At 62.3% G+C, this 25768-nt stretch overlaps 1 protein-coding gene across 1 annotated transcript; it reads right to left on the reverse strand.

Annotated features, from left to right (window-relative positions):
* Positions 1-670: 670 nt before the first annotated feature.
* ICAM5 (intercellular adhesion molecule 5) lies at positions 671-23873 on the reverse strand. Its single transcript, XM_071732505.1, has 10 exons — positions 23794-23873; positions 22640-22936; positions 20453-20770; positions 17311-17589; positions 14154-14435; positions 12066-12308; positions 10892-11140; positions 6230-6524; positions 2461-2723; positions 671-945 (listed from the first exon to the last, which is right to left on the reverse strand). The coding sequence occupies exons 1-10, from the start codon at positions 23849-23851 to the stop codon at positions 710-712; spliced, it is 2520 nt and encodes an 839-aa protein (XP_071588606.1). The 5' UTR covers positions 23852-23873; the 3' UTR covers positions 671-709.
* Positions 23874-25768: the final 1895 nt, after the last annotated feature.

A 25768-nucleotide genomic window follows, 5' to 3' on the forward strand; every position in this document is an offset into this window, starting at 1 on the left:
GTGGCCCTGTCCCTGTTGGGGGACACGAATCGGGACTTGGGGACAGGGAGGAGGTGGCCCTGTCCCCATTTGGGGACAAGGAGGAGGTGGCCCTGTCCCTGTTTGGGGACAAGGAGGTGGTGGCCCTGTCTCTGTTTGGGGACACAGATCAGGACTTGGGGACAAGGAGGTGGTTGACCCTGTCCCTGTTTGGGGACAAGGAGGAGGTGGCCCTGTCCCCGTTTGGGGACACAGATGGGGACTTGGGGACAGGGAGGAGGTGGCCCTGTCCCCATTTGGGGACACAGATCAGGACTTGGGGACAGGGAGGAGGTGGCCCTGTCCCTGTTTGGGGACACGAATCAGGACTTGGGGACAAGGAGGAGGTGGCCCTGTCCCCATTTGGGGACACGAATCGGGACTTGGGGACAGGGAGGTGGTGGCCCTGTCCCAGTCTGGGGACACAGATCAAGGGTTGGGGACAAGGAGGAGGTGGCCCTGTCCCCATTTGGGGACTCAAATCAGGACTTGGGGACAAGGAGGAGGTGGCCCTGTCCCCATTTGGGGACTCAAATCAGGACTTGGGGACAAGGAGGAGGTGGCCCTGTCCCCGTTTGGTGACACGAATCAGGACTTGGGGACACGGAGGTGACGCCGCCATGGAACCCAACTCTTTATTGGGGCGGTGGCTTCGTCCCCAGACGAGGTCCCCAAATTCCCGGGTGTCCCCTCAGGGTGGGGGAGGGGCGAGCTGGATGCCGTAGACCTCGGGGCGGTGGCAGCGGTGACGTCGCGGCCGGTGGCGTCGGGGCCGGTGAGAGGAGGCGGCGCCCTCGGCGTCCCGGACGTTGTATTCGCCCTTCTTACACGCCGTGGACTTCAGGTACCAGAGCCCGGCCACCAGCAGGGCCACCAAGGTGGTGGCACCCAAGGAAGCCAAGGTGGCCACCAAGGCCACCCAGCTCTCTGCGGGGAAGAGAGGACAACGGGGGACCTGGAGGAGGTGGCACCCGAGGAGGCCAAAATGGCCACCAAGGCCACCAAGGCTGATGTCACCCAAGGAGCCCATTGAGGCCACCAAGGCCACCAAGGTGATGGCACCCAAGGAGCCCATTGAGGCCACCAGGGCCACCAAGGCTGATGTTACCCAAGGAACCCAAGGTGGCCACCAAGGCCAACGCCACCCAACGAGGCCACCAAGGCCACTGAGTCCAACTCCACCCAACGAGGCCACCAAGGCCAATGTCACCCAAGGAGCCCAACGTGGCCACCAAGGCCACCAAGTCCAACTCCACCCAACGTGGCCACCAAGGCCAACACCACCCAAAGAACCCAACGAGGCCACCAAGGCCGACGCCACCCAAGGAGCCCAACGAGGCCACCAAGGCCACCAAGGCCAACGCCACCCAACGAGGCCACCAAGGCCACCAAGGCTGATGTCACCCAAGGAACCCAAGGTTGCCACCAAGGCCAACGCCACCCAATGAGTCCAACGAGGCCACCAAGGCCACTGAGTCCAACACCACCCAATGAGGCCACCAAGGCCAATGTCACCCAAGGAGCCCAACGTGGCCACCAAGGCCACCGAGTCCAACGCCACCCAAGGAACTCAACGAGGCCACCAAGGCCAACGTCACCCAATGAGTCCAATGAGGCCACCAAGGCCAATGCCACCCAAGGAACCCAATGAGGCCACCAAGGTTGATGTCACCCAAGGAGCCCAACATGGCCACCAAGGCCAATGAGTCCAACACCACCCAATGAGGCCACCAAGGCCACCAAGGCCAACGCCACCCAATGAGTCCAACGAGGCCACCAAGGCCACTGAGTCCAACTCCACCCAACGAGGCCACCGAGGCCACCAAGGCCACCAAGGCTGATGTCACCCAAGGAGCCCAACGTGGCCACCAAGGATGATGCCACCCAACGAGGCCACCAAGTCCAACGCCACCCAAGGAACTCAACGAGGCCACCAAGGCCACCAAGGCCACCGAGTCCAATGCCACCCAAGGAACCCAACGAGGCCACCAAGGCCACCAAGGCCACCGAGTCCAATGCCACCCAAGGAACCCAACGAGGCCACCAAGGCCACCAAGGCCACCGAGTCCAATGCCACCCAAGGAACCCAACGAGGCCACCAAGGCCACCAAGGCCACCGAGTCCAATGCCACCCAAGGAACCCAACGAGGCCACCAAGGCCACCAAGGCCACCGAGTCCAATGCCACCCAAGGAACTCAACGAGGCCACCAAGGCCACCAAGGCCACCGAGTCCAATGCCACCCAAGGAATCCAACGTGGCCACCAAGGCCACCAAGGCCATTGAGTCCAATGCGACCCAAGGAACCCAACGAGGCCACCAAGACCGACGCCACCCAAGGAGCCCAACGTGGCCACCAAGGCCACCGAGCCCAACGTGGCCACCCAAGTACCCCCCCCCACTGCCCCCCCCCGCGTGCCCCATCCCCCCCGTCCCCCCTCACCTTGGACGTGGACCAGGACGCTGGCGGCTCGGTGGCCGTGGGGGTTGGTGGCCGTGCAGGTGTAGCGACCCCCGTTGGTGGCGGTGGCGGCGGTGACGGTGACGCTGCGGTTGTCGGGGGCCAGGAGGAGGTTGGGGGCGGGGGGCAGGGCCCACCGAAGCTGGGGGGAGGGGACCCCTCGGCCACGCACTCCACGCTGAAGGTGCCACCCCGGGGGACGGTGGCCGAGGGGACCACGCGGAGGGTGACGGCGCCCGGGCGGTCTGGGGGGGGGGGGAATTACCCAAAAACCTCGGTTTTAACCCCAAAACCTTCCTTTTCATCCCCAAAAACCCCTTTTGCCCCAAAAAACTCCTTTTTCACCCCAAAAACCTCGTTTTTTACCCCAAATCCCTCCTTTTTTACCCCAAAAAACCCCTTTTGCATCCCAAAAACCCTTTTCACCCAAAAAACTCCTTTTCACCCCCAAAAACCCCTTTTCACCCAAACCCCTCCTTTTTACCCCAAAAAACCCTTTTTCACCCAAAACCCTCCTTTTCATCCCAAAACCCCCTTTTTCACCCCAAAAACCTCCTTTTTCACCCCAAAAACCTCCTTTTTCACACCAAAAACCTCCTTTTTCATCCCAAAAACCCTTTTTCACCCCCAGAAACCTCCTTTTTCGCCCCCAAAAACACCCTTTTTCACCCCAAAACCCCTTTTTCACCCAAAAACCCCCTTTTTCACCCAAAAACCTCCTTTTTCATCCCCAAAAAAGTCTTTTTCGGCCAAAAAACCTCCTTTTTCACCCAAACCCCCTCCTTTTTAACCCAAAAAAACCCCTTTTTCACCCCCAAAACCCCCTTTTCACCCAAAAAACTCCTTTTTCACCCCAAAAACCTCGTTTTTTCACCCCAAAAACCTCCTTTTCATCCCAAAAACCCTCTTTCACTCCAAAAACCCTTTTTTGCCCAAAAAAACTCCTTTTTCACCCAAACCCCCCCTTTTTTTCCCCCCAAAAAACCCCTTTTCACACAAAAAACTCCATTTCACCAAAAAAATTCCTTTTTCACCCCAAAAACCTCCTTTTTTACCCCAAAACCCCTTTTTCACCTAAAAACCTCCTTTTTCATCCCCAAAACTCTTTTTCGGCCAAAAAAACTCCTTTTTCACCCAAACCCCTCCTTTTTTACCCCAAAAAACCCCTTTTTCACCCCAAAACCCCCTTTTCACCCAAAAAACTCCTTTTTCACCCAAAAACCCCCTTTTTCACCCCAAAACCCCTTTTTCACCCAAACCCTCCTTTTTTTTTACGCCAAAAACCTCCTTTTCACCCCCCCCGTGTCCTGTCCCCCCCTCCCTGCCCCCCCGTGTCCCCCTCCCCCCGTGTCCCTGTCGCCCCCTCCCCACGTTCCCATCCCCCCCCCCGTGTCCGCGTCCCCCACTCCCTCCCCATCCCCCCTCCCCATGTCCCTGCCCCCCCCCGTGTCCCCCCACTCCGTGTCACCCCCCCCGTGTCCTCATCCTCCCCCGTGCCCCCCACTCCCCCGTGTCCCCCCCCGTGTCCCTGTCCCCCCAATCCCCACCCCCGTGTCCCCGTTCCCCCCCTTCCTCTCCGTGTCCCCCTCCCCCGTGTCCCCCTCCCCACCCCCGTGCGTGTCCCTGCCCCCCCCGTGTCCCTGTCCCCCCAATCCCCCCCCCCGTGTCCCCGTTCCCCCCCTTCCTCTCCGTGTCACCCCCCCCGTGTCCCTTTTTCCCCCACCCGTGCCCCCCACTCCCCCGTGTCCCGTCCCCCCAATCCCCCCCCGTGTCCTGTCCCCCCCCCGTCCCCATCCCCCTCCCGTGTGTCCCCCCCCCGTGTCCCTGTCCCCCCAATCCCCCCCCCGTGTCCCCATTCCCCCCCTTCCTCTCTGTGTCACTCCCCCGTGTCCCTTTTTCCCCCACCCGTGCCCCCCCCGTGTCCCCGTCCCCCCCGTGTCCCGTCCCCCCCGTGTCCCCGTGTCCCCCCTCCCCGTGTCCCTGTCCCCCCAATCCCCCCCCCGTGTCCCTCTCCCCCCCCCCGTGTCCCCATTCCCCCCCTTCCTCTCCATGTTACCCCCCCGTGTCCCTTTTTCCCCCACCCGTGCCCCCCCCCCCCCGTGTCCCCATCCCCCCCGTGTCCTCCTTCCCCCCCCTCCATCTCCCCCCCCTCGTGTCCCTCTCCCCCAATCCCCCTCCCCCGTGTCCTGTCCCCCCCCTCCATGTCCCCCCCCCGTGTCCCCGTGTCCCTGTCCCCCGGTGCCCCCCCCCCGTGTCCCCCCTCCCCATGTCCCTGTCCCCCCAATCCCCCCCCCGTGTCCCCATTCCCCCCCTTCCTCTCCGTGTCACCCCCCCCGTGTCCCTTTTTCCCCCACTCGTGCCCCCCCCCTCCCGTGTCCCTGCCCCCCCCCGCGCCCCCCCCCCCGTGTCCTTGTCCCCCCAACCCCCCCCCGTGTCCCTCCCCCCCCCCCGTGTCCCCATTCCCCCCCTTCCTCTCCATGTCACCCCCCCGTGTCCCTTTATCCCCCCCCCGTGCCCCCCCCCCCCGTGTCCCCATCCCCCCCTCTCCATGTCCCCCCCGTGTCCCTGTCCCCCGGTGCCCCCCCCCGCCCCGTGTCCCTGTCGCCCAACCCCACCCATTCCCCCCCCAATCCCACGCCCGTGTCCCTCCCCCCCCCCCCGTGTCCCCATTCCCCCCCTTCCTCTCCATGTCACCCCCCCGTGTCCCTTTTTCCCCCACCCGTGCCCCCCCCCCCGTGTCCCCATCCCCCCCGTGTCCTCCTTCCCCCCCCTCCACCTCCCCCCTCGTGTCCCTCTCCCCCAATCCCCCTCCCCCGTGTCCCCTTTCCCCCCCCCTCCATGTCCCCCCCGTGTCCCTGTCCCCCGGTGCCCCCCCCCCGTGTCCCTGTCGCCCCCTCCCCAGGATCCCATCCCCCCCCCCCGTGTCCGCGTCCCCCTCCCCATCCCCCCTCCCCGTGTCCCTGCCCCCCCCCCGTGTCCCCATCCCTGTCCCGTGTCCCCCCCCCCCGTGTCCCTCGCCCAACCCCACCCATTCCCCCCCCCCGTGTCCCCCCTCCCCATGTCCCTGCCCCCCCCCGTGTCCCCCCACTCCGTGTCACCCCCCCCGTGTCCTCATCCTCCCCCGTGCCCCCCACTCCCCCGAGTCCCCCCCCCGCATGTCCCCATCCCCCTCCCTTGTCCCCCCCCGTGTCCCTTTTTCCCCCCCCCGTGTCCCCCCTCCCCATGTCCCTGTCCCCCCAATCCCCCCCCCGTGTCCCCATTCCCCCCCTTCCTCTCCGTGTCACCCCCCCGTGTCCCTTTTTCCCCGACTCGTGTCCCCCCCCCCCGTGTCCCCGTGTCCCCCCTCCCGTGTCCCCCCTCCCCGTGTCCCTGTCCCCCCAATCCCCCCCCGTGTCCCCATTCCCCCCCTTCCTCTCCGTGTCCCCCCCCCCGTGTCCCTTTTTCCCCCACCCGTGCCCCCCCCCTCCCGTGTCCCCATCCCCCTCCCGTGTCCCCGTCCCCCCCGTGTCCCCCCCCCGTGTCCCCCCCCGTGTCCCCATTCCCCCCCTTCCTCTCCGTGTCACCCCCCCGTGTCCCTTTTTCCCCCACCCGTGCCCCCCCCTCCCGTGTCCCCATCCCCCTCCCGTGTCCCCGTCCCCCCCGTGTCCCCGTCCCCCCCGTGTCCCCCCCCCCGTGTCCCCCCCCCCGTGTCCCCCCCCCCCGTGTCCCCCCCCCCGTGTTCCCCCCCCCCGTGTCCCCGTCCCCCCCTGACACTCCACGCTGACGGTGACATTTTTCCGCGCTGTTCCCCTCCCGTTGCTCCCCCGGCACTCGTAGATCCCCGCGTGACCTCGGGTGACCGTGGGGGGTGGGGGTTGGTGGGGGTCGGGGGTCCCCTTTCCACGGGTGGGTTCCCAGGATCATCTCGGGGGGGTCGCCCCCCCCCAGGCGGCTGCAGGTGACCCGTGGGGGGGGGTTCCCCGTGGCCGCGCAGCTCAGCACCGCCGGGGTCCCCTCCACCCAACGGCGCCACGCGGGGCACCCACGGTCACCCAAGTGGGGCTCATCTGAAAGGGGGGGGACACCCGTGGGACACTTGGGGGACACACGCGGGGCACCCACGGTCACCCAAGTGGGGCTCATCTGAAATGGGGGGGGGGGGAGGACACCCGTGGGACACCCACAGCACCCACGGTCACCCAAGTGGGGCTCATCTGAAAGGGGGGGACACCCGTGGGACACTTGGGGGACACACGTGGGGCACCCACAGCACCACAGCACCCACAGTCACCCAAGTGGGGCTCATCTGAAACGGGGGGGGGGGGGGGGAGGACACCCGTGGGACACTTGGGGGACAGCCGTGGGACACTTGGGGGACACACGTGGGACACCCACGGTGACCCAAGTGGGGCTCATCTGAAAGGGGGGGGACACCCGTGGGACACTTGGGCGACACACGTGGGGCACCCACAGCACCCACGGTCACCCAAGTGGGGCTCATCTGAAACGGGGGGGGGGGGGGGGGGAGGACACACGTGGGACACACGTGGGGCACCCACGGTCACCCAAGTGGGGCTCATCTGAAATGGGGGGGGGGACACCCGTGGGACATCCAGGGGACACCCACAGCACCCACGGTCACCCAAGTGGGGCTCATCTGAAAGGGGGGGGGACACCCGTGGGCCACCCGTGGGGCACCCACGGTCACCCAAGTGGGGCTCATCTGAAATGGGGGGGGGGGGAGGACACCTGTGGGACATCCAGGGGACACCCACGGCACCCACGGTCACCCAAGTGGGGCTCATCTGAAATGGGGGGGGGACACACCCGTGGGACACTTGGGGGACACCCGTGGGGCACCCACGGTCACCCAAGTGGGGCTCATCTGAAAGGGGGGGGGGGAGGACACCAGTGGGACATCCAGGGGACACCTGGGGGACACCCACGGCACCCACGGTCACCCAAGTGGGGCTCATCTGAAAGGGGGGGGACACCCGTGGGACACTTGGGGGACACCCGTGGGACACCCACAGCACCCACGGTCACCCAAGTGGGGCTCATCTGAAAGGGGGGGGAGGACACCCGTGGGACACTCGGGGGACACACGTGGGACACCCACGGTCACCCAAGTGGGGCTCATCTGAAAGGGGGGGGGGGACACCCGTGGGAGACCCGTGGGGCACCCGTGGGGCACCCACAGCACCCACGGTCACCCAAGTGGGGCTCATCTGAAAGGGGGGGGGGACACCCGTGGGAGACCCGTGGGACACCCGTGGGAGAGCCAGGGGAGATCTGGAGGACACCCAGGGGACACCCAGGGGACACTTGGGGGCTTGTGGGAGATTTGGGGGACACCCGTGGGACACCCAGGGGACACCCAGGGGACACCCAGGGGACACTCAGGGGACACCCCCACCCCCCAGGATGGGGACAGCGCTGCCTTGGTGGCCCCAACACGGACACGATGTCCCCAACACACTCAGGGTGTCCCCAGGATGGCCGTGATGTCCCCAACAGAGTCACAGTGTCCCCAAGATGGACACGATGTCCCCAACATGATCAGAATGTCCCCAACACGTTCAAGATGTCCCCAACACGATTGTGATGTCCCCAACACGGACACGATGTCCCCAACATGACTGTGATGTCCCCAACATGGTTGAAATGTCCCCAACATGGACACGATGTCCCCACCATGGTTGTGATGTCCCCACAAGATGTCCCCAACACGATTGTGATGTCCCCAACACCATTATGATGTCCCCAGCGTGATTTTAGTGTCCCCAACACCATCCTGGTGATGCCAACGTGATGTCCCCAACACATTCAAGATGTCCCCAACACGATTATAATGTCCACAACATGGTCACCATGTCCCCAACACACTCAAGATGTCCCCAAGACATTCAAGATGTCCCCAACACACTCACGGTGTCCCCAACATCGTTGTGATGTCCCCAAGACTGTCATGATGTCCCCAACACGATTATAATGTCCCCAACGTGGTCACGATGTCCCCAACATGACCGTGATGTCCCCAGCACATTCAAGATGTCCCCAACATGATTGTGATGTCCTCAACATGGTCACAATGTCCCCAACATGGACATGATGTCCCCAACATGGACACGATGTCCCCAACATGACCATGGTGTCCCCAACACGCTCAAGATGTCCCCAACACAGTCACAGTGTCCCCAGCACCATCCTGGTGTCGCCAACGTGATGTCCCCAACATGGCAATGATGTCCCCAACACGGACACAGCGTCCCCAAGACTTTCATGATGTCCCCAACATGGTCACGATGTCCCCAACATGGACACGATGTCCCCAACATCACTGTGATGTCCCCAACACATTCAAGATGTCCCCAACATGGTCACAATGTCCCCAACATGACCATAGTGTCCCCAACACGATTGTGATGTCCTCAACACGGTCACTGTGTCCCCAACACACTCATGGTGTCCCCAAGACTTTCACGATGTCCCCAACATGACCATGGTGTCCCCAACATGGTCACAATGTCCCCAACATCACTGTGATGTCCCCAACACATTCAAGATGCCCCCAACACGACCATGGTGTCCCCAACATCCTTGGGATGTCCCCAAGACTTTCATGATGTCCCCAACATGATTATAATGTCCCCAACATGGTCACAATGTCCCCAACATGACCACGATGTCCCCAACATGGTCACGATGTCCCCAACATGGCCACGATGTCCCCAACATGGTCACGATGTCCCCAACGATGCCCCCAACATCACTGGGATGTCCCAACACATTCAAGATGTCCCCAAGACTTTCATGATGTCCCCAACACACTCCTGGTGTCCCCAACATGGCCACGATGTCCCCAACATGGTCACGATGTCCCCAACACGGTCACGATGTCCCCAACATGACCATGGTGTCCCCAACACACTCAAGATGTCCCCAACACAGTCACAGTGTCCCCAGCACCATCCTGGTGTCACCAACGTGATGTCCCCAAGACTGTCACGATGTCCCCAACACATTTGTGATGTCCCCAACATGGTCACGATGTCCCCAACATCACTGGGATGTCCCCAACACATTCAAGATGTCCCCAAGACGATTATAATGTCCCCAACATGGACACGATGTCCCCAACACGCTCAAGATGTCCCCAACACAGTCACAGTGTCCCCAGCACCATCCTGGTGTCGCCAACGTGATGTCCCCAACATGGCAATGATGTCCCCAACACACTCATGGTGTCCCCAACATGGTCACGATGTCCCCAACATGACCACGATGTCCCCAACACATTCAAGATGTCCCCAAGACTTTCATGATGTCCCCAACACACTCCTGGTGTCCCCAACATGGCCACAACGTCCCCAACATGACCATGGTGTCCCCAAGACTTTCACGATGTCCCCAACACGATTGTGATGTCCTCAACATGGTCACCATGTCCCCAACACACTCATGGTGTCCCCAACATCACTGTGATGTCCCCAACACATTCAAGATGTCCCCAACACGGACACGATGTCCCCAACATGACCATGGTGTCCCCAACATCATTGGGATGTCCCCAAGATTTCATGATGTCCCCAACACGATTATCATGTCCCCAACATGGTCACGGTGTCCCCAACATGGTCACGGTGTCCCCAACATGGTCACGGTGTCCCCAACATCACTGTGATGTCCCCAGCACATTCAAGATGTCCCCAAGACTTTCAAGATGTCCCCAACAAGACCATGGTGTCCCCAACACATTCAAGATGTCCCCAACATGATTGTGACGTCCTCAACACTGTCACCATGTCCCCAGCACACTCATGGTGTCCCCAACATCGTTGTGATGTCCCCAAGACTTTCATGGTGTCCCCAAGACTTTCATGATGTCCCCAACACGATTATAATGTCCCCAACATGGTCACAATGTCCCCAGCATGGACACGATGTCCCCAACACACTCAAGATGTCCCCAACACAGTCACAGTGTCCCCAGCACCATCCTGGTGTCGCCAACGTGATGTCCCCAACATGGCAATGATGTCCCCAACACGGACACAGCGTCCCCAAGATGATTATGATGTCCCCAACATCACTGGGATGTCCCCAACACAGACACAGCGTCCCCAAGACTTTCATGATGTCCCCAACAAGACCATGGTGTCCCCAACACAGTTGTGATGTCCTCAACACGGTCACCATGTCCCCAACACACTCATGGTGTCCCCAACATGACCACGATGTCCCCAACATGGCCACGATGTCCCCAACATGGCCACAATGTCCCCAACATGGCCACAATGTCCCCAACATCACTGGGATGTCCCCAACACACTCAAGATGTCCCCAGAACACTCCAACGTCCCCACTGCTGCCACCCCACCCCCTCCCCCCTTTGTCCCCTGTGCCACCCCCTTTGTCCCCCATGTCCCCTCACACTCCACGGTGACCAGGACGCTGCGGGTGGCCACTCCGTGCTTGTTGCTGGCCCTGCAGAGGTAGCGCCCGGCCTGGGTTCTGCTGACGGGGCCTTTGGGTCGGGGACCCCCTTGGGGACCCTCCCCGGGACGGCTGCAGAGGGTGGTGGCCGGGGGGTCCCCCTCAGCCTGGCACCCGAAGTCCCCCACGGCCCCTTCCACCCAGGTGACGTGGGACGGGCACCCCCGCTCGGTCAGGGTGGGCTCAGCTTTGGGGGGGAAAAAAAAAGGAGAAAAAAGGCATCAAAAAGGGGTTGGTGGCATCAAAAAGGGGGGTGGTGGCAATAAAAATGGGGTTGGTGGCATCAGGACAGGGTTGGTGGCATTAAAAAGGGAGTTGGTGGCATTAAAAAGGGGTTGGTGACATTGGGAAGGGGGTTGGTGGCAATAAAAAAGGGTTGGTGGCACTAGAGAGGGGTTGGTGGCATTAAAAAGGGGGTTGGTGGCATTAAAAAGGGGGTCAGTGGCAATAAAAAGGGGGTTGGTGGCACCAGGACAGGGGTTGGTGGCATTAAAAAGGGGTTGGTGGCATCAGGACAGGGGTTGGTGGCATTAAAAAGGGGGTTGGTGACACTGGGAAGGGGGTTGGTGGCATTAAAAAGGGGGTTGGTGGCACCAGAGAGGGTTTGGTGGCATTAAAAAGGGGTTGGTGGCATCAGGACAGGGGTTGGTGACATCAGGACAGGGTTTAGGGACACCAGGAGAGGGTTGGTGACACCAAGAGAGGGTTTGGTGACACCAGGACAGGGTTTGGGGACATCAGGACAGGGTTTGGTGACACCAGGACAGGGTTGGGGGACACCAGGACAGGTTTGGTGACACCAAGAGAGGGTTTGGGGACACCAGGACAGGGTCTGGTGACACCAGGAAGTGGGTGGTGACATCAGGACAGGTTTGGGGACATCAGGACAGGGTTGGGGACACCGGGACAGGGTTTGGTGACATCAGGGAGGGGTTGTGACACCAGGACAAGGTTTGGGGACATCAGGACAGGTTTGGGGACACCAGGGAGGGGTTGGGGACATCAGGACAGGGTTGGTGACACCAGGAGAGGGTTGGGGACACCAGGACAAGGTTTGGGGACATCAGGACAGGGTTTGGGGACACCAGGACAGGGTTGGGGACCCGACTCACACTCGACCCTCACGGTGACCTCCTGGCTCCGTGTCCCCAAGGCGTTGGTGGCATTGCAGACGTAGGTGCCAGCCCGGGAGCGGGTGACAAGCTGGGGGGTGGCAGCGGGGACGGGGACCCCGTGGCGGGCGCAGGTGACAACGGGGGGGGGGTTCCCGGTGGCACCGCAGGACAATGTCACCCGGGTCCCCCGGAGCCACGTGAGGGTCCTGGGACAGTCACTGGGGGACATCTGGGGGGGGACTGGGGGGGGACCGGAGGGTGAGGGGGGACATTTGGGGACAATGGGGACCTTGGGGACAATGGGGACATTTGGGGACAATGGGGACATTTGGGGACATTGGGGTCCTTGGGGACGGTGGGGCCCTTGGGGACAAGCAGGACACTCAGGGACAATGGAGCCTCTTGGGGACAATCAAGACCCTTGGGGACAATGGGGACACTTGGGGACCCTTGGGGACATTGGGGACAATGGGGACATTTAGGGACAATCAAGACCCTTGGGGACAATGGGGACCCTTGGGGACTCTTGGGGACCCTTGGGGACATTGGGGACATTTAGGGACAATCAAGACCCTTGGGGACAATGGGGACCCTTGGGGACTCTTGGGGACCCTTGGGGACATTGGGGACATTTAGGGACAATCAAGATCCTTGGGGACAATGGGGACACTTGGGGACCTTTGGGGACATTGGGGACAATGGGGACATTTAGGGACAATCAAGATCCTTGGGGACAATGGGGACTCTTGGGGACCTTTGGGGACATTGGGGACAACAGGGACAGGACCCCTGGGGACAATGGGGCCCCTTGGGGACACTGGGGACCCTTGGGGACACTGGGGGCAATGGGGACTCTAAAGGACAATGGGGACCCTTGGGGACAACAGGGACATTTAGGGACAATCAAGATCCTTGGGGACATTGGGGACTCTTGGGGACCCTTGGGGACATTGGGGACAATGGGGACAGGACCCTTGGGGACAACCAGGAAACTCTGGGACAAGGGGGACTCTTGGGGACATTGGGGACAGGACCCTTGGGGACAATGGGGACCCTTGGGGACAATGGGGACCCTTGGGGACAACAGGGACCCTTGGGGTCAATGGGGACAATGGGGACTCTCAAGGACAATGGGGACCCTTGGGGACACTGGGGACCCTTGGGGACATTGGGGCCCCTTGGGGACATGACCCTTGGGGCCCCTTGGGGACAATGAGGACATCGGAGCCTCCTGGGGACAATGGGGACAGAACCCTCGGGGACAACGGGGACATTTAGGGACAAGGGAGTCTCTTGGGGACAATGGGGACAATGGGGACCCTTGGAGACAATGGGGACACTGGGGCCCCTTGGGGACACTGGGGACACTGGGGACAATGGGGACCCTTGGGGACATTGGGGACAATGGGGACAGGACCCTTGGGGACACTGGGGACAATGGGGACCCTTGGGGACATTGGGGACAATGGGGACAATGGGGACCCTTGGGGACACTGGGGACCCTTGGGGACAGTGGGGCCCCTTGGGGACACTGGGGCCCCTTGGGGACAGGACCCTTGGGGCCCCTTGGGGACAACGAGGACATCGGAGCCTCTTGGGGACAATGGGGACAGAACCCTTGGGGACAACGGGGACATTTAGGGACAAGGGAGTCTCTTGGGGACAATGGGGACAATGGGGACCCTTGGAGACAATGGGGACACTGGGGCCCCTTGGGGACACTGGGGACAATGAGGACAGGACCCTTGGGGACACTGGGGACAATGGGGACCCTTGGGGACACTGGGGACAATGGGGACAGGACCCTTGGGAACACTGGGGACCCTTGGGGACACTGGGGACAATGGGGACAGGACCCTTGGGGACACTGGGGCCCCTTGGGGACATTGGGGACCCTTGGGGACATTGGGGACCCTTGGGGACAACGAGGACATCGGAGCCTCTTGGGGACAATGGGGACAGAACCCTCGGGGACAACGGGGACATTTAGGGACAAGGGAGTCTCTTGGGGACAATGAGGCCCCTTGGGGGACATCGGGGCCCCTTGGGGACGTTGCCAGGGGTGTCCCTGGGGGTGGCACTCACAGAGCACGTCCAGCTGTGTCTCGGTGTCCTTTGTCACCTGGGTGTCCCCAACGGCCAGGCTGGCCCTGCACCCCACCCTCCTCTTGTCATCGTCCCTTCGGGCCACCAAGCGCAGGGACAGGCCCGGGGGTGGCCCCTGGGCCAGGACCCCCCCGGGGACATCGAGGAGCTGGAGCAGGGCGGCGGGGGGGTCGGTGACATCGCTGTGACACCGCAGTGTCAACACCTCCCTGCCCGCTGCCACCGGCCTCGGGGACACCTCCAGCAGGGGAGGGGGGAAACCTGCGGGGAGGTTGGGGACAGCTTGGGGACAGTTTGGGGACATCTTGGAGGAGTTTGGGGACACTGGGGACAGTTTGGGGGAGGTTGGGGACAGTTTGGGGACAGTTTGGGGATGGTTTGGGGGAGTTTGGGGACATCTTGTAGGAGTTTGGGGACACTGGGGGACGGTTTGGGGGACAGTTTGGGGGAGTTTGGGGATGGTTTGGGACAGTTTGGGGACATCTTGTAGGAGTTTGGGGACACTGGGACAGTTTGGGGGAGGTTGGGGACAGTTTGGGGACAGTCTGGGGGAGTTTGGGACATCTTGGGAGAGTTTGGGACAGTTTGGGGACATCTTGTAGGAGTCTGGGGACACTGGGGACAGCTTGGGGGAGGTTGAGGACAGTTTGGGGAGGGTTTGGGGGAGTTTGGGGACATCTTGTAGGAGTTTGGGGACACTGGGGACAGTCTGGGGGAGTTTGGGGACAGTTTGGGACATTCTGGGGACATCTTGTAGGAGGTTGGGGACAGTTCGGGGACAGTTTGGGGGAGTTTGGAGACTTCTTGTAGGAGTTTGGGGACACTGGGGACAGTTTGGGGACAGTCTGGGGGAGTTTGGGGACAGTTTGGGGGAGTTTGGGGACATCTTGTAGGAGTTTGGGGACACTGGGGACAGTTTGGGGGAGGTTGGGGACAGTTTGGGGACAGTCTGGGGGAGTTTGGGGACAGTTTGGGGGAGTTTGGGGACATCTTGTAGGAGTTTGGGGACACTGGGGACAGTTTGGGGGAGGTTGGGGACAGTTTGGGGACAGTCTGGGGGAGTTTGGGGACATCTTGTAGGAGTTTGGGGACACTGGGGACAGCTTGGGGACAGTTTGGGACAGTTTGGGGACAGTCTGGGGGAGCTTGGGGACTTCTTGTAGGAGTCTGGGGACACTGGGGACAGTTTGGGGGAGTTTGGGGACATCTTGTAGGAGTTTGGGGACACTGGGGACGGTTTGGGGACAGTTTGGGGGAGTTTGGGGACAGTTTGGGGGAGTTTGGGGACATCTTGTAGGAGTTTGGGGACACTGGGGACGGTTTGGGGACAGTCTGGGGAGTTTGGGGACAGTTTGGGGGAGTTTGGGGACATCTTGTAGGAGTTTGGGGACACTGGGGACGGTTTGGGGGAGGTTGGGGACAGTTTGGGGACAGCTTGGGGGAGGTTGGGGACATCTTGGGAGAGTTTGGGACAGTTTGGGGACATCTTGTAGGAGTTTGGGGACACTGGGGACAGTTTGGGGAGGTTGGGGACAGCTTGGGGACAGTTTGGGGACATCTTGTAGGAGTTTGGGGACACTGGGGACAGTTTGGGGGAGGTTGGGGACAGCTTGGGGACAGTTTGGGGACACAAGGGACAGTTTGGGGGAGGTTGGGGACAGTTTGGGGGGAGTTTGGGGTCACTGGGGACAGTTTGGGGGAGGTTGGGGACAGCTTGGGGACAGCTTGGGGACGGTTGGGGACAGTTTTGGGGACATCTTATAGGAGTTTGGGGACACTGGGGACGGTTTGGGGGAGGTTGGGGACAGTTTGGGGACAGTTTGGGACAGTTTGGGGACAGTCTGGGGGAGTTTGGGGACTTCTTGTAGGAGTTTGGGGACACTGGGGACAGTTTGGGGGAGGTTGGGGACAGTTTGGGGACAGTTTGGGACAGTTTGGGGACAGTCTGGGGGAGTTTCGGGACTTCTTGTAGGAGTTTGGGGACACTGGGGACAGTTTGGGGACAGTTTGGGAGAGTTTGGGGACACTGGAGAAAGTTTGGGGACATCTTGTGGGAGTTTGGGGACATTGGGGAGAGTTTGGGGACAGTTTGGAACAGTTTGGGGGAGTTTGGGGACACTGGGGACAGTTTGGGGACGGTTTGGGACAGCTTGGGGACATCTTGGGAGAGGTTGGGGGACATTGGGGAGAGTTTGGGACACTTTGGAACAGTTTGGGGGAGTTTGGGGACACTGGGGACAGTTTGGGGACATTTTTGGGCTCATCTGGGGATACCTTGGGGACACTTTGGGGACAGTTAGGGGAGAGCCTGGAGACACTCTGGGGACAGATTGGGGACACTTTGGGGACACTTTGGGGACACTTTGGGGACAGGTTGGGGAAACTCTGGGGACACTTTGGGGACAGGTTGGGGACACTTTGGGGACATTTTGGGGACAGGTTGGGGACACTCTGGGGACACTCTGGGGACACTTTGGGGCAGTTAGGGAAGAGCCTGGGACTCTCTGGGTACAGGTTGGGGACACTTTGGGGGACACTTTGGGACACTCTGGGGACAGGTTGGGGACACCCTGGGGACACTCTGGGGACACCTTGGGGACACTCTGGGGACAGGTTGGGGACACCCTGGGGACACTCTGGGGACACTTTGGAGACACTCTGGGCACAGGTTGGGGACACTGTGGGGACACTTTGGGGATACCCTGGGGACACTTTGGGGACACCTTGGAGACACTTCGGGGACACTTCGGGGACACCCTGGGGACACTTCGGGGACACTTTGGGGACAGGTTGGGGACACTTTGGGGACACCTTGGGGATACTTCGGGGACACTTTGGGGACACTCTGGGGACACTTTGGGGCAGTTAGGGAAGAGCCTGGGGACACTGTGGGGACACTTTGGGGACACCTTGGGGACAGGTTGGGGACACTCTGGGGACACTGTGGGGACAGGTTGGGGACACTGTGGGGACACTTTGGGGACACCTTGGGGACACCTTGGGGACAGGTTGGGGACACTTTGGGGACACCTTGGGGACACTCTGGGGACACTTTGGGGACAGGTTGGGGACACTCTGGGGACACTTTGGGGACACTCTGGGGACAGGTTGGGGACACTTTGGGGACCCTTCTTACTGTAGACGTGCAGAAGGCTCCGCGCCGTCCGAGCCACCGTGGCCACCTCCGCCCTGCAGGTGACCTCCTGCCTGCCCGGGGCCGTTGGGGACAGGGTGGTGGCAGCTGTCACCACGTCCCCCACCGATGTCACCGTCAGGTTGAGGTCCTGTCCCGCCAGGGCCACCGAGACCCGGAGCCGGGGGACGGGGAAGGCGCCGGTGACGCGGCAGCTGGCGGCAGAGGTGACACCGAACTCCAGCAGGGACGGAACCAGGAGCTGGGGGGGGGCAGGGAGGGCTGCGGGGACATTGGGGACATCAGGGACACGGTGGCACCTGGGATGTGGCATCAGGGACATTGGGGACATCAGGGACACGGTGGCACCTGGGATGTGGCATCACGGACAATAGGGGCACCAGGGATGTGGCATCAGGGACATTGGGGACAGCAGGGACACGGTGGCACCTGGGATGTGGCATCCCCAGGGACATGGTGGCACCTGGGATGTGGCATCAGGGACATTGGGGACAGCAGGGACATGGTGGCACCTGGGATGTGGCATCAGGACATTGGGGACATCAGGGACATGGTGGCACCTGGGATGTGGCATCAGGGACATTGGGGGACACCAGGGTTGTGGCATCAGGGACATTGGGGACACCAGGGACACGGTGTCACCTGGGACAAGGTGGCACCTGGGATGTGACATCACCAGGGACACAGTGTCACCTGGGACGTGGCATCCCTGGGGGACACGGCGGCACCAGGGACACGGTGGCATCAGGGACACTGGGGACACCATGGTTGTGGCATCAGGGACATTGGGGACACCAGGTCACCAGGGACACCAGGGACATGGTGGCACCTGGGATGTGGCATCAGGGACATTGGGACACCAGGGACACGGTGTCACCTGGGACATGGTGGCACCTGGGATGTGGCACCAGGGACACTGGGGACACCGGGTCAGCGGGGACACTGGGGACATGGTGGCACCTGGGATGTGGCATGAGGGACATTGGGGACACCGAGTCACTGGGGACACTGGGGACATGGTGGCACCTGGGATGTGGCATCCCTGGGGGACCTGGTGGCACCAGGGACATTGGGGGCATCAGGGACATTGGGGACACCAGGTCACCAGGGACACCAGGGACATGGTGGCACCAGGGATGTGGCATCATGGGGGACACGGTGCCACTGGGGATGGTGGCATCCCAGGGACACTGGGGACACCTGGGACATGGCGGCACCTGGGACATGGTGGCACCAGGGATGTGACATCACCAGGGACAAGGTGGCACCAGGGACGTGGCATCAGGGACACTGGGGACACCAGGGACACCAGGGACATGGTGGCACCTGGGACATGGTGTCACCAGGGATGTGACATCACCAGGGACACAATGGCACCAGGGACATTGGGGACACTGGGTCACCAGGGACACCAGGGACGTGGTGGCACCTGGGACAAGGTGGCACCTGGGATGTGACATCACCAGGGACACGGTGTCACCTGGGACGTGCATCCCTGGGGGACACGGCGGCACCAGGGACACGGTGGCATCAGGGACACTGGGGACACCAGGGTTGTGACATCAGGGACACTGGGGACACCAGGTCACCAGAGGACACCAGGGACATGGTGGCACCTGGGATGTGGCATCAGGGACATTGGGGACACCAGGGACACGGTGTCACCTGGGACATGGTGGCACCTGGGATGTGGCACCAGGGACACTGGGGACACCGGGTCACCAGGGACACCAGGGACATGGTGGTACGTGGGATGTGGCATCAGGGACATTGGGGACACCGAGTCACTGGGGACACCGGGGACGTGGTGGCACCTGGGATGTGGCATCAGGGACATTGGGGACACCAGGGTTGTGGCATCAGGGACATTGGGGACACCAGGGTCACCAGGGACACCAGGGACACGGTGGCACCTGGGATGTGGCATCACGGACAATGGGGACACCAGGGTTGTGGCATCAGGGACATTGGGGACACCGGGTCACCAGGGACACCGGGGACGTGGTGGCACCTGGGATGTGGCATCCCTGGGGGACACGGTGGCACCTGGGATGTCACGGTGGCACCAGGGACAACGGTGGCACCTGGGACATGGTGGCACCTGGGATGTGACATCACCAGGGACAAGGTGGCACCTGGGATGTGGCATCAGGGACATTGGGGACACCGGGTCACTGGGGACACCAAGGACACGGTGGCACCTGGGATGTGGCATCAGGGACACGGTGGCACCAGGGACATTGGGGACGTGGTGGCACCTGGGACAAGGTGGCACCTGGGATGTGGTGGCACCAGGGATGTGACATCACCAGGGACAAGGTGGCACCAGGGATGTGGCATCAGGGACATTGGGGACACGGGGTCACCAGGGACACCAGGGACATGGTGTCACCTGGGACATGGTGGCACCAGGGATGTGACATCACCAGGGACAAGGTGGCACCAGGGACATGGTGGCATCAGGGACACTGGGGACACCAGGTCGCCAGGGACACTGGGGACGTGGTGGCACCTGGGACACGGTGTCACCTGGGACATGGTGGCACCAGGGATGTGGCATCAGGGACATTGGGGACACTGGGTCACCAGGGACACCGGGGACGTGGTGGCACCTGGGACAAGGTGGCACCTGGGACGTGGCATCCCGGGGGGACACGGTGGCATCAGGGACACTGGGGACACCAGGGTTGTGGCATCAGGGACACTGGGGACACCAGGTCACCAGGGACACCAGGGACACGGTGGCACCTGGGATGTGGCATCACGGGGGGACACGGTGGCACCAGGGACATTGGGGACACCAGGTCACCAGGGACACCAGGGACATGGTGGCACCTGGGATGTGGCATCAGGGACACTGGGGACACCGGGTCACCGGGGACACTGGGGACACGGTGGCACCTGGGATGTGGCATCACTGGGGGACCTGGTGGCACCAGGAACAGGGTGGCACCTGGGACATGGTGTCACCAGGGTTGTGACATCAGGGACATTGGGGACACCGAGTCACCAGGGGACACCAGGGACACGGTGTCACCTGGGACGTGGCATCCCGGGGGGGACACGGTGCCGCTCGGGGGTGTCACCCGGTGCCACCTTGGGGACAGTCCCCTCCCGGACTCACCGAACACCTCCAGGGTGACAGGGACGGCCGCGCGGGGCGAAGAGCGGCCCGTGTGGCCTAGGGACAGCTCAGCGTGACAGGTGACATCCTGCCCGTTGTCCCCAGGGCTGGCGGTCAGGGGGCGGCCGAAGGTGACGTTGGCGCTGCCCTGGGTGTCACCCGGCTGCCACCTCCCTGTCCCCAAGGTCTCCGTCCCCCTCCTCAGCGTCACCGTCAGGTTGGAGACCGGGGCCACCTCCAGGACGTGGCACGTCAGGTTCCAAGTGTCCCCGACGGCCACCGCGGCCACCGGCTCCAGGACCACCCCCGCCGGCAGCTCTGGGGGGGACAGAGGCAGAAGGAAGGTCACCAAAGTGCCACCAAACCTGAGCAGGTGCCACCAAACCCGCCCAGATGTCACCAAACCCTCCCTGATGTCACCAAACCCACCCAGATGGCACCAAACCCTCCCAGATGCCACCAAAACCCTCCTTGATGTCACCAGCCTCCTCCCAGATGTCACCAACCCCCTCCCAGGTGCCACCAACCCCCTCCCAGATGTCACCAGACCCACCCAGATGTCACCAGGCCCCCCCCCCAATGTCACCAACCCCCTCCCCAATGTCACCAAACCATTTTAATGCCACCAACCTCTCTCTAATGCCACCAACCCCCTCCCAGATGCCACCAACCCCATCCTGATGCGACCAACCCCCTCTCAGATGCCACCAACCCCCTCTCAGATGTCACCAACCCCCTCCCAGATGCCACCAACCCCCTCCCAGGTGCCACCAAACCCTCCCAGGTGCCACCAAACCCTCCCTGATGCCACCAACCCCCTCCTGATGTCACCAAACCCACCCAGATGTCACCAAACCCTCCCAGATGCCACCAGCTCCCTCCTTGAAGTCACCAAACCCTCCTAGATGCCACCAACCCCCTCCCAGATGCCACCAACCCCCTCCTGATGTCACCAAACCCACCCAGATGTCACCAAACCCTCCCAGGTGCCACCAACCCCCTCCTTGATGTCACCAAACCCCTCTCAGATGCCACCAACCCCCTCCCAGATGCCACCAACCCCCTCCCAGATGCCACCAAACCCTCCCTGATGTCACCAAACCATTTCTAATGCCACCAACCCCTCTCGAGTGTCACCAAACCCCCCCCTGATGCCACCAACACCCTCTTGATGCCACCAACCCCCTCCTTGATGTCACCAACCCCCTCCTGATGTCACCAACCCCCTCTCAGATGCCACCAACCCCCTCCTGATGTCACCAAACCCACCCAGATGTCACCAAACCCTCCCAGATGCCACCAACCCCCTCCCAATGTCACCAACCCCCTCCCCAATGTCACCAAACCATTTCTAATGCCACCAACCTCTCTCTAGTGCCACCAAACCCACCCAGATGTCACCAGACCCCTCCCCAATGTCACCAAACCATTTCTAATGCCATCAACCCCCTCCCAGATGCCACCAACCCCCTCCTAGATGTCACCAAACCCCCTCAGATGCCACCAACCCCCTCCTGATGCCACCAACCCCCTCTCAGATGCCACCAACCCCCTCCTGATGCCACCAACCCCCTCCAAGATGCCACCAACCCTCTCCCAGATGCCACCAAACCCCTCTTTAATGCCACCAACCCCCTTCCAGATGCCACCAACCCCCTCCCAGATGCCACCAACCCCCTCCCAGGTGCCACCAACCCCCTCCAAGATGCCACCAACCCTCTCCCAGATGCCACCAAACCCCTCTTTAATGCCACCAACCCCCTTCCAGATGCCACCAACCCCCTCCCAGATGCCACCAACCCCCTCCCAGGTGCCACCAACCCCCTCCTTGATGTCACCAACCCCCTCCTTGATGTCACCAACCCCCTCCCAGATGCCACCAAACCCACCCAGATGCCACCAACTCCCTCTTTAATGCCACCAACCCCCTCCCTGATGCCACCAAACCCCTCCAAGGTGTCACCAAACCCCTCTTTAATGCCACCAACCCCCTCCTGATGCCACCAACCCCCTCCTGATGCCACCAACCCTCTCTCAGATGCCACCAACCCCCTCTCAGATGCCACCAACCCCCTCCAAGATGCCACCAACCCCCTCTTGATGCCACCAACCCCCTCTCAGATGCCACCAACCCCCTCCCAGGTGCCACCAACCCCACTTTAATGCCACCCCCCCCATGTCCCTCACTGTAGACGATGACTCCAGCGGTGGCTTTGTCCCTGTTGTCCCCTTTGTCCCCTTCGTCCCCACAGTGTCCCCAGCAGGTGACAGGGGGGGGGTCCCAGCGGGTGACGTTGAGGAGGCGGAAAATTCTCCAGTGGGTCCCGGTAGCCCCCGGGGCCACCTCCAGGGGGGTTTCCAAGCCCAAGGTGCCGTTGGCCACCGGGCAGGCCACCAAACTGCAGTTGATGGCCACCGAGCCACCAAAGGCCACCACGGCCACCCGCGGCCAAGCCACCACCGACCACGTCCCCCGGGCAGCCCCTGCGAGAGGAGAACCCCCCCAAAAAATGGGCAGAACCCCCAAAAATGGGCGGAACCCCCCCAAAAAATGGGCAGAACCCCCAAAAAATGGGCAGAACCCCCAAAAAATGAGTAGAAGCTCCCAAAAAATGAGCAGAACCCCCCAAAAATGGGCAGAACCCCCAAAAATGGGCAGAACCCCCCAAAAATGAGCAGAAGCTCCCAAAAAATGGGCAGAACCCCCCAAAATGGGCAGAAGCTCCCAAAAATGGGAAGACCCCCCCCCAAAATGAGCAGAACCCCCCCAAAAAATGGGCAGAACTCCCCCAAAAATGGGAGGATCCCCCCCAAATGGGCAGAACCCCCCCCAAATACGGGAAGACCCCCCCCAAAATGGGCAAACCCCCCCCCAAAATAGGCAGAACCCCCCAAAACCGGGCAGAAGTCCCCAAATAAGGGACCCAGGGGGTTGGGGACCCCCCCCAGGTGCCCCCCCTCTCCACAAAGAAGGGATTTGGGGACCCCCCCTCCGAAATAAGGGACCCAAGGGGTTTGGGAACCCCCCCAGGGTGCCCCCTCCCCCCCTATAAGGGACCCAGGGATTTGGGGACCCCCCCCCAAATAAGGGACCCAGGGGTTTGGGCCCCCCCCCCCCTCTAAATAAGGGACCCAAGGGGGTTGGGGACCCCCCCCCATATAAGGGCCCCCCCCCCCATATAAGGGACTCAGGGGCTTGGGGACCCCCCCCCTCTAAATAAGGGACCCAAGGGGGTTGGGGACCCCCCCCCCCGTAACTTCGGCCCCTGATGTCCCCGGAAGGACCCCTCCCCAACCCCCCCCAAACCCCCCAAACCCCCCCCCCGCCCCCCCCCCCTTACCTGCGAGCGCGAGGAGGAGCGGGGGCAGGAGGCGGGGGGAGGGGAGGGGGGGGGCCATGGGGAGGAGGAGGAGGAGGGGGAGGAAGAGGAGGTGGAGAGGAAGAGGAGGACGGGGAGGGATGGGGAGGAAGAGGAGGAAGAGGATGGGGAGGAAGAGGAGGACGGGGATGATCGGGAGGAAGAGGAAGAGGAGGATGGGGAGGAAAAGGAGGATGGGGGGGATGAGGAAGAGGAGGAGGATCGGGAGGAAGAGGAGGATGGGGAGGAAGAGGAAGAGGAGGATGGGGGGGATGAGGAGGATGGGGGAGACGAGGAAGAGGAGGAGGATCGGGAGGAAGAGGAGGACGGAGCCGAAGAGGAAGAGGAGGATGGGGATGAAGAGGAAGAGGAGGATGGGAGGATTAGAAGGGAGGATGAGGAGGAAGATCGGGAAGATGGGGAGGAAGAGGAGGATGGGGATGATCGGAGGAAGAGGAAGAGGAGGATGGGGGGGGATGGGGGGGATGAGGAAGAGGAGGAGGATCGGGAGGAAGAGGAGGACGGTGATGAAGAGGAAGAGGAGGATGGGGAGGAAGATCGGAAGATGGGGAGGAGGAAGAGGAGGATGGGGGGATGAGGAAGAAGAGGAGGAGGAGATCGGAGATGAAGAGGATGGAGAGGAAGAGGAGGATGGGGATGAAGAGGAGGAGGAGGCGGCAGGGGATGAAGAGGCGGAGGAGGAGGAGGAGGAGGGGGGGGCAGGGGATGAAGCAGCCGCTTCGCTGCCTCCCCCGGAGCGGGTTCCGCGGGGCTGCTCCTCCCCCCGCCCCCGGGCTCGGGGTTCCAGGGACCCCCCCCCCAAAAAAACCCCCAAAAATGTCAGGATCGAGACCCCCGAACCCAGATCGGGACCCCCGGATCGGGACCCCCCCCAAAAGCCCCGGATCGGGACCCCCCCCAAAAGCCCCCGGATCAGGACCCCCCCCAAAACCTCCCGGATCGAGACCCCCACCCCAAAACGCCCCCGGATCGAGACCCCCCCGGGGCTCGGGGTTCCAGGGACCCCCCCCCAAAAAAAAAACCCAAAAATGTCAGGACCGGGACCCCCGAACCCAGATCGGGCCCCCCGGATCGGACCCCCCCCAAAACCTCCCGGATCGGGACCCCCCCCCCAAAACCTCCCGGATCGGGACCCCCCGGGGCTCGGGGTTCCAGGGACCCCCCCCCCCAAAAAAAAAACCCCAAAAATGTCTGGATCGAGACCCCCGAACCCAGATCGGGGCCCCCCGGATCGGGACCCCCCCAAAAACCTCCCGGATCGGAACCCCCACCCCAAAACGCCCCCGGATCGGGGACCCCCCCCCCCCAAAAAAAAAAACCCCAAAAAATGTCAGGATCGGGACCCCCGAACCCAGATCGGGGCCCCCCGGATCGGGACCCCCCAAAACCTCCCGGATCGGGACCCCCACCCCAAAAGCCCCCGGATCGGGACCCCCCCGGGGATCGGGGTTCCAGGGACCCCCCCCCAAAAAAAAAACCCCAAAAATGTCTGGATCGGGACCCCCGAACCCAGATCGGAACCCCCCGGATCGGGACCCCCCAAAAAACCTCCCGGATAGGGACCCCCACCCCAAAACGCCCCCGGATCGGGGACCCCCCCCCCCTAAAAAAAAAAAACCCAAAAATGTCAGGATCGGGACCCCCGAACCCAGATCGGGACCCCCGGATCGGGAGCCCCCCAAAAACCTCCCGGATCGGGACCCCCCCCAAAAACCCCCCGGATCGGGACCCCCCCCAAAACCTCCCGGATCGGGACCCCCCCGGGGCTCGGGGTTCCAGGGACCCCCCCCCAAAAAAAAAAAACCCAAAAATGTCTGGATCGAGACCCCCGAACCCAGATCGGGGCCCCCCGGATCGGGACCCCCCCAAAAACCTCCCGGATCGGGGACCCCCCCCCCCCCAAAAAAAAAAACCCAAAAAATGTCAGGATCGAGAC

Source organism: Heliangelus exortis, unplaced genomic scaffold, assembly GCF_036169615.1.
Source record: "Heliangelus exortis unplaced genomic scaffold, bHelExo1.hap1 Scaffold_106, whole genome shotgun sequence".
Classification (NCBI taxonomy): domain Eukaryota; kingdom Metazoa; phylum Chordata; class Aves; order Apodiformes; family Trochilidae; genus Heliangelus; species Heliangelus exortis.